Source organism: Phocoena phocoena, chromosome 3 (assembly GCF_963924675.1).
Source record: "Phocoena phocoena chromosome 3, mPhoPho1.1, whole genome shotgun sequence".
Taxonomy (NCBI): domain Eukaryota; kingdom Metazoa; phylum Chordata; class Mammalia; order Artiodactyla; family Phocoenidae; genus Phocoena; species Phocoena phocoena.
In genome coordinates this window covers 99,366,535-99,375,254 of record NC_089221.1, presented here as the reverse complement: position 1 = coordinate 99,375,254, position 8,720 = coordinate 99,366,535, and the positions used below count along the sequence as shown (strand labels likewise).

General features: G+C 38.0%; 1 protein-coding gene across 1 annotated transcript; it reads left to right on the top strand.

Annotated features, from left to right (window-relative positions):
• Window positions 1–4,408: 4,408 nt before the first annotated feature.
• LOC136120225 (endogenous retrovirus group K member 6 Env polyprotein-like) lies at window positions 4,409–6,313 on the top strand. Its single transcript, XM_065873679.1, has one exon. The coding sequence runs from the start codon at window positions 4,409–4,411 to the stop codon at window positions 6,311–6,313; it is 1,905 nt and encodes a 634-aa protein (XP_065729751.1).
• The last annotated feature ends 2,407 nt before the right edge of the window (window positions 6,314–8,720 follow it).

Here is an 8,720-nt window from a genome sequence, read left to right as displayed (position 1 = left end):
CAGGAAACATCTCAAATAAACAACCTAACCTTGCACCTAAAGCAATTAGAGAAAGAAGAACAGAAAAAAAACAAAGTTAGCAGAAGGAAAGAAATCATAAAAATCAGATCAGAAATAAATGAGAAAGAAATGAGGGAAATGATAGCAAAGATCAATAAAACTAAAAGCTGGTTCTTTGAGAAGATAAAAAAAATTGATAAACCATTAGCCAGACTCATCAAGAAAAAAAGGGAGACGACTCAAGTCAACAGAATTAGAAATGAAAAAGGAGAAGTAACAACTGACACTGCAGAAATACAAAAGATCATGGGAAATTACTACAAGCAACTCTATGCCAATAAAATGGACAACCTGGAAGAAATGGACAAATTCTTAGAAATGCACAACCTGCCAAGACTGAATCAGGAAGAAATAGAAAATATGAACAGACCAATCACAAGCACTGAAATTGAAACTGTGATTAAAAATCTTCCAACAAACAAAAGCCCAGGACCAGATGGCTTCACAGGTGAATTCTATCAAACATTTAGAGAAGAGCTAACACCTGTCCTTCTCAAACTCTTCCAAAATATAGCAGAGGGAGGAACAGTCCCAAACTCATTCTACAAGGCCACCATCACCCTGATACCAAAACCAGACAAGGATGTCACAAAGAAAGAAAACTACAGGCAATATCACTGATAAACATAGATGCAAAAATCCTCAACAAAATACTAGCAAACAGAATCCAACAGCACATTAAAAGGATTATACATCATGATCAAGTGGGGTTTATTCCAGGAATGCAAGGATTCTTCAATATACGCAAATCAATCAATGTGATACACCATATTAACAAATTGAAGGAGAAAAACCATATGATCATCTCAATAGATGCAGAGAAAGCTTTTGACAAAATTCAACACCCATTTATGATAAAAACCCTGCAGAAAGTAGGCATAGAGGGAACTCTCCTCAACATAATAAAGGCCATATATGACACACCCACAGCCAACATTGTCCTCAATGGTGAAAAACTGAAAGCATTTTGTAGTGGGATAACTGAGGACATGGAAAGGAGACGTCACTCATGAGCCCCCCCCACCCCAACAAACTGGGGGCTGTCGAATAAGCCAGAAATGTAAACAGTCCTGATTGCTTTGAGCCCCCCACCCCGGCAAACCACGGGCATGCGAATAAGCCAGAGTTGTGAACAGTTCTGAATGCTTCGAGCGCCCCCGCAGCAAACCGGGGGCCTGCAAAAGAAGCATTGAGTGCTTTGGGCACTGATCCATGAGATGTCCTCAGTATAATCAGAGTGGTGGGAACGCAAGGAAATGTCCTTGTGCTATTTCAGTATAATCAAAATAATGGTGGGAACTTTATGCTGTTCTTACGCTCAAGGACGAAGCACGGCAGGTGCTCATGAAAGCCAATTATTGCTTGTACAATTAATAAAATCATAGGTTGCTGCTTTGGCACTTCTAAAATGTTAAGAAAACAAGTCTTAAAGTGTAAATCTAGATAATGCTTTAATAAAAGTTACCACAGCAAGACAGACGGCGCTGTTTTGCCTGAGCGAGCGGCAGCCCTCTACTGCTGTGCTTTGGCACAATTCATCTCGTGTGATGAGCTTACTTTCAGCCCTGTCCTAAGAAACTACAACATTTGGCGCCCGAACAGGGACCTGAAGGTAAGTAATCGCGTGATCGCGGGACCGAAGGGGAAATTGGTCCGCTCAAAGTAAGCGAAACCTTCGGCAACAGTAGAGTAACTGTAATGGGGAATTCCCATTCAGTAGAATTTCAATATAGTAAACTCCTGAAACAGTTATTATGGAGTTCAGGAGTAAAAGTGAAACAGGAATCTTTTGATAAATTGTTTGCGTTGGTACGTAAACATTGTTACTGGTTTCAACCTACTGGTCATAACCAGTTAAATTTAAAAGTTTAAAAACAGGTTATGCGAGCCTTAAGAAGAGCTCATCAGCATGGAGACCCTATATCTGTCCGTGTTTGGTCTCTTTGTAAATTAATTTCCCTTGCCCTGGAACCATTACAATCTGAAATGGAAAGTGACAATGGGGCACGTCCTCAGCGTCCAAATTCTGCTCCCGATCATTCTGCTGCTTTTCGTACTTTGTTTCGTGAGTCTCCTATAGAGGACCTTCCTCCGCCCCCTCCTCCCCTTGTGTCTGAGACAGGAGAGGATTTTTCAGACTCCAATGATGAAGGGGCTTTTTCTGATGATGATAAAGGTTAGGAGCAGGTTAGCAAACAAAATGAAATGCCACTTTCTCAACAAAATGAGATTTCTGATATACTTTCAAAGTTAAAAAATTTAGTAACTAAACTGGGAGAAAATAAAAGCAATACTACTACTCCTTCATATCAGGAGCCATGTCCTTCGGCTCCTCCTTTAGAATTAGCAGCTTATCCTGTTGGAGCCTCTCATCAGTTTTGCTTTCCTCTAAAACCTGAATCTAATAAAATATTGTTGGAAGAAGAGATGAATAAACAAGAAAAGCAATATTCTGAATCCTTTTTTGCTTTCCCTATTGTTAGACAAGCTATTTCTGCTAATGATCAATTTCCAAATGGATATGTAAATATTGATTATAACCATCATGATATAAAAATTTTTTAAATGTTAAAAGAAGCCATTAATGCGTATGGAACGCATTCTAATTATGTTCGGGGACTTTTATCTGGTTATGCTACTGAAGACATGTTGAGAAATTAATGTGTTTTCGGAAACATACCTAGATAAAAGACCTTAAAATAGTCACCGTGAACTTTCTCCCCAGGCTGAACAAGAACTTAAATGGATAGAAAAACATACATGATGCATAATTGGATCGAATTGAATCTCTCGATCATTTACAACTTATTGTATTTCATACTCCTCATTCTCCTACTGGTTTACTACAACAACAAGATAATCTCATACAATGGATATTTTTAGCTCATAAAGCTCAAAAAATATTGCAATCTATGTACAAAAAATAGCTGATATTATTATTAAAGGTAGGTTACGATTAAGGCAACTATGTGGTCAGGACCCACATGAACTTATAGTCCCTTTTTCAAACAAAGAAATACAAACTCTTTTTCAACTAGAGGATAACTGGCAAATTACCTGTGCTCATTATATAGGTAAAATACATAATCATTATCCTTCTGATAAACGTTTACAGTTTTTGAAAAAGACTAATTGGATTTTGAAAAAAATAGTTCAATCAGATCCTGTTACAGAACCAACTTTTTTTACTGATGCCAATAAAACGGGAAGAGCAGGATATACTAACAGTCATGATTATAAGGTGTTACGATCTCCATATGTTTCAGTTCAAAAAGCAGAACTATTTGCTGTAATACTATTGTTACAAGATTATCTAATTGCTCTTAATATAATTACAGACTCTCAGTATGTGGAATTTGCAGTTAAAAATATTAAAACCGCTTTTATCCCAGATAAAGGATCAGAACTGCATTTTTTATTTTTGCAAATACAACATATAATTAGACTACGTACTGCACCACTTTATATTACTCATATTCGTGCTCATACTCATTTACCCGGTCCATTGGCAGATGGATATGATTTTATTGGTACTTTAGTGGGTACTATATAATTAGCTACAGCAGAACATCATAGATATCATACTAATGCCAAAGGATTGAAAAATAAATTTAATCTTACATGGAAACAAGCAAAAACTATTCTCCGTACATGCCCGCAATGTGCTGCTATTAATCAACCTTGTTTAAATATTGGAGTTAACCCTAAAGGCTTATCTGCTAATACTATCTGGCAAATGGATGTAACTCAATATCCTGGTTTTGGGAAGTTAAAATATATTCATCATTCTGTAGATACCTACTCTCATTTCTCATGGGCAACTCCATTATCTTCTGAAAGCTGATGCTGTTATAACTCACTTATTAGAAGCTTTTGCTGTTATGGGAATTCCCGACAGCATAAAAACTGATAATGCTTCTGCATATCATTCTCAAAAATGTCAGACTTTTTTTGCCACACATAATATACAACATGTTACAGGTATCCCAGGAAACAGTACGGGACAAGCGGTTATTGAACGACAAAACCGCACTTTAAAAAAAAATGCTTATAAAACAAAAAGGGGGAGATGAGGTACAAAGTCTTGCTTTATTTACTCTTAATTTTTTGAATCATGGAGAAGATGATCTTAATGCAGCTGACAGACATTGGACAAAAACAAGTACACAACAACTTAGACAGCCTGTTTTTATATTAAATGAAAATACTAACACTTGGGAACCTGGCGAGGTTCTTCGTTGGGGCCGAGGATATGCTTTTGTTTCTGCAGGAGCTGAATCCTATTGGGTGCCGGCTAAGAAGATAAAGCTTCGGGATGGCAACTAAGCATAGCCTTGATGTGACGGGAATGACGAAGGGATGTGCGGAGATGGATTTGAGCAAGAGAGCATTCCGTGTGCCATTGGATCAAACAAAGAAGGCGTCTCGATTGACTTGGGGGCAAATGAAAAAGTTTGCAGGTACTGCTGAAAATCTTGTCATTTCACAGGGTAAACCCCTCACTAGCACCAATCTTTTTGTAGCTATGTTGGCAATGTTGTCTGCACAGGTAATAAGCATATCAGCCAATGAGATAAATTGTACTAACCATACTTATTGGACTTATATTCCTAACCCTCCTCTTAATATGGGGGTTACCTGGTGGGATGCCCCAATTCTTGTATATGTAAATGAGTCTGGATGGTTGCCTGGTCCTTTTGATGATAGAGGCCCTTTGAAGCCAGAAGAAAAAGGAAGGATAATAGAAAATTACACTGTGGGTGTTAATGGACCTCCTATTTGTATGGGAAAGGGAGATCATTGCCTTAAAATAAATTATCAGACATGGTTAAGTGTTGTCAAAAATGAAAGCAGATATCATGGGTTATATCTTTTGAGTGCTTATAGTTTTAAAAGTTTTAATTCCACTCTTAATGAAAATGTTTCTGCACCTTATTTGCCTCCATGCCAGGTGCCTCTTGTGGATCGATTATCGGATTGGGTCCATTGGACTCGATGCCGAGGAGAAATGGCTCGGGTTCCTGTTAATACTTCTTGGGGAAGCGTCATTGATTGGAGCCCTTTTGGCTCCGCCCGAGGAAAAAAGGGTTTGAAGGATTTATACTGGCATAAAAAAGATAACACTATTTATAGCGATACTATTAATGATACCATAGTATGGCATGCTGGAGGGTTTTCTCCTCCTGGTCCTCATTTAAATGGATATCCTATCCAAAAGGACTTATGGAAACTTATGACAGCTCTGAGAAAGATTAATGCCTGGGTAGGACATATGGTTAATAAATCTGAAAATCATAGTTTGATTTTTCATAAAGATGTTACTCGGTATACTCGTAGTTGTGTGAAATTACCTTATATATTGTTAAAGGGACCAGCTGTATGGAATGAGACTCAAGGTATTATAATGTGTAAAAATTGCTCTCTGTATACCTGTATTAACTCTAGTATATCTTTTAACATATCTACTGAAAGTTTGTATATCTTACGAGCTCGGACAGGTCTTTGGCTTCCTGTCAATCTTGGAAGGGAATGGCAAGAATCTCTTCCTATAGCTGTTTTGCAATATTTAGTTGATGCATTAAAAAGAAGTAAAAGATTTGTAGGAATGTTGATTGCAGCTGTCATGGGTATTATAGCCATAACAGCTACTGCTGCAGTTGCTAGAGTTGCTTTAGAACAATCTATTCAGACCGTTGACTGTATAACTGACTGGCATAAAAATTCTGGAATGCTTTGGTCCTATCAACGACAAATTGATTCGGAAATATATTCGGAAATAGCAGACTTACAGCAAGCTGTGGTTATGTTGGGGGACCAACTTGTAAATTTACAAAGACAAATGAAGCTACGTTGTGACTGGAATCAAAGTGCCTTTTGTGTCACTTCAGTTCCATATAATCAGTCTGCATTCCCCTGGACAACAATAAAAAAGCATTTATTACATCACATAAGTTTGACAGAAGAAATTGTAAATTTACAAGGAAAAATTCAACAAACTTTCCAGAAGAAATTACAACGACTTAATTCGCAAAAAGTATGGACTGGAATTATTCAAGGACTTAATAATCTAAATCCCATGTCTAAATTACATGCTTTATTTGGTTCTACTGCAGGATTGTTAACGCTCATTATAATAATAATCATATGTTTAATTGTAGTTCCACGACGAGTGAAAGCTACCCGCTATGCAACATCACAACAAGCTGCTGTGTTTTCCTTGATGCTGCACAAGCTGCAAAATAATTCCATGTAGTTTAGTACCGAGAGTAATGCTGCCGTGTTCTCCTTGATGCTACAAAAATTGTAAAACAAAAAGGGGGAAATGTAGTGGGATAACTGAGGACATGGAAAGGAGATGTGACCCATGAGCCCCCCCCCCCAGCAAACTGGGGGCTGGCGAATAAGCCAGAAATGCAAACAGTCCTGATTGCTTTGAGCCCCCCCAGCAAACCGGGGGCATGCGAATAAACCAGAGTTGTGAACAGTTCTGAATGCTTCGAGCGCCCCCCTGGCAAACCGGGGGCCTGCAAAAGAAGCATTGAGTGCTTTGGGCACTGATCCATGAGATGTCCTCAGTATAATCAGAGTGGTGGGAATGCAAGGAAATGTCCTTGTGCTACTTCAGTATAATCAAAATAATGGTGGGAACTTTATGCTGTTCTTGTGCTCAAGGACGAAGCAAGGCAGATGCTCACGAAAGCCAATTATTGCTTGTACAATTAATAAAATCATAGGTTGCTGCTTTGGCACTTCTAAAATGTTAAGAAAACAAGTCTTAAAGTGTAAATCTAGATAATGCTTTAATAAAAGTTACCACAGCAAGACAGACGGCGTTGTTTTGCCTGAGCGAGCGGCAGCCCTCTACTGCTGTGCTTTGGCACAATTCATCTCGTGTGATGAGCTTACTTTCGGCCCTGTCCTAAAAAACTACAACACATTTCCACTAAGATCAGGAAAAAGACAAGGTTCCCCACTCTCACCACTCTTTTTCAACATAGTTTTGGACGTTTTAGCCACAGCAATCAGAGAAGAAAAGGAAATAAAAGGAATCCAAATCAGAAAAGAAGAAGTAAAGCTGTCACTGTTTGCAGATGACATGATACTATACATAGAGAATCCTAAAGATGCTACCAGAAAACTACTAGAGCTAATCAATGAATTTGGTAAAGTAGCAGGATACAAAATTAATGCACAGAAATCTCTGGCATTCCTATACACTAATGATGAAAAATCTGAAAGTGAAATCAAGAAAACACTCCCATTTACCATTACAGCAAAAAAAATAAAATATCTAGGAATAAACCTACCTAAGGAGACAAAAGACCTGTATGCAGAAAATTATAAGATACTGATGAAAGAAATTAAAGATGATACACATAGATGGAGAGATATACCATGTTTTTGGATTGGAAGAATCAACATTGTGAAATGACTCTACTACCCAAAGCAATCTACAGATTCAATGCAATCCCTATCAAACTACCAATGGCATTTTTCACAGAAGTAGAACAAAAAATTTCACAGTTTGTGTGGAAACACAAAAGACCCAGAATAGCCAAAGCAAGCTTGACATAGAAAAACGGAGCTGGAGGAATCAGGCTCCCTGACTTCAGACTATACTACAAAGGTACAGTAATCAAGACAGTATGGTACTGGCACAAAATCAGAAAGATAGATCAATGGAACAGGATAGAAAGCCCAGAGATAAACCCACACACATTTGGTCACCTTATCTTTGATAAAGAAGGCAGGAATGTACAGTGGAGAAAGGACAGCCTCTTCAATAAGTGGTGCTGGGAAAACTGGACAGGTACATGTAAAAGTATGAGATTAGAACACTCCCTAATACCACACACAAAAATAAGCTCAAAATGGATTAAAGATCTAAATGTATGGCCAGAAACTATCAAACTCTTAGAGGAAAACATAGGCAGAACACTCTATGACATAAATCACAGCAAGATCCTTTTTGACCCACCTCCTAGAGAAGTGGAAATAAAAACAAAAATAAACAAATGGGACCTAGTGAAACTTCAAAGCTTTTGCACAGCAAAGGGAACCATAAACAAGACCAAAAGACAACCCTCAGGATGGGAGACAATATTTGCAAATGAAGCAACTGACAAAGGATTAATCTCCAAAATTTATAAGCAGCTCATGCAGCTCAATAACAAAAAAACAAACAACCCAATCCAAAAATGGGCAGAAGACCTAAACAGACATTTCTCCAAGGAAGATATACAGACTGCCAACAAACACATGAAAGAATGCTCAACATCATTAATCATTAGAGAAATGCAAATCAAAACTACAATGAGATATCATCTCCCACCAGTCAGAATGGCCATCATCAAAAAATCTAGAAACAATAAATGCTGGAGAGGGTGTGGAGAAAAGGGAACACTCTTGCACTGCTGGTGGGAATGTGAATTGGTACAGCCACTATGGAGAACAGTATGGAGGTTCCTTAGAAAACTACAAATAGAACTACCATATGACCCAGCAATCCCACTACTGGGCATATACCCTGGGAAAACAATAATTCAAAAAGAGTCATATACCAAAATGTTCATTGCAGCTCTATTTACAATAGCCCGGAGATGGAAATAACCTAAGTGTCCATCATCGGATGAATGGATAAAGAAGATGTGGCACATATA

What these genes read in the sequence shown, in the direction of transcription:
- LOC136120225 (XM_065873679.1), top strand. Translation starts at nt 4,409, where the DNA reads ATGACGAAGGGATGTGCGGAGATGGATTTGAGCAAGAGAGCATTCCGT.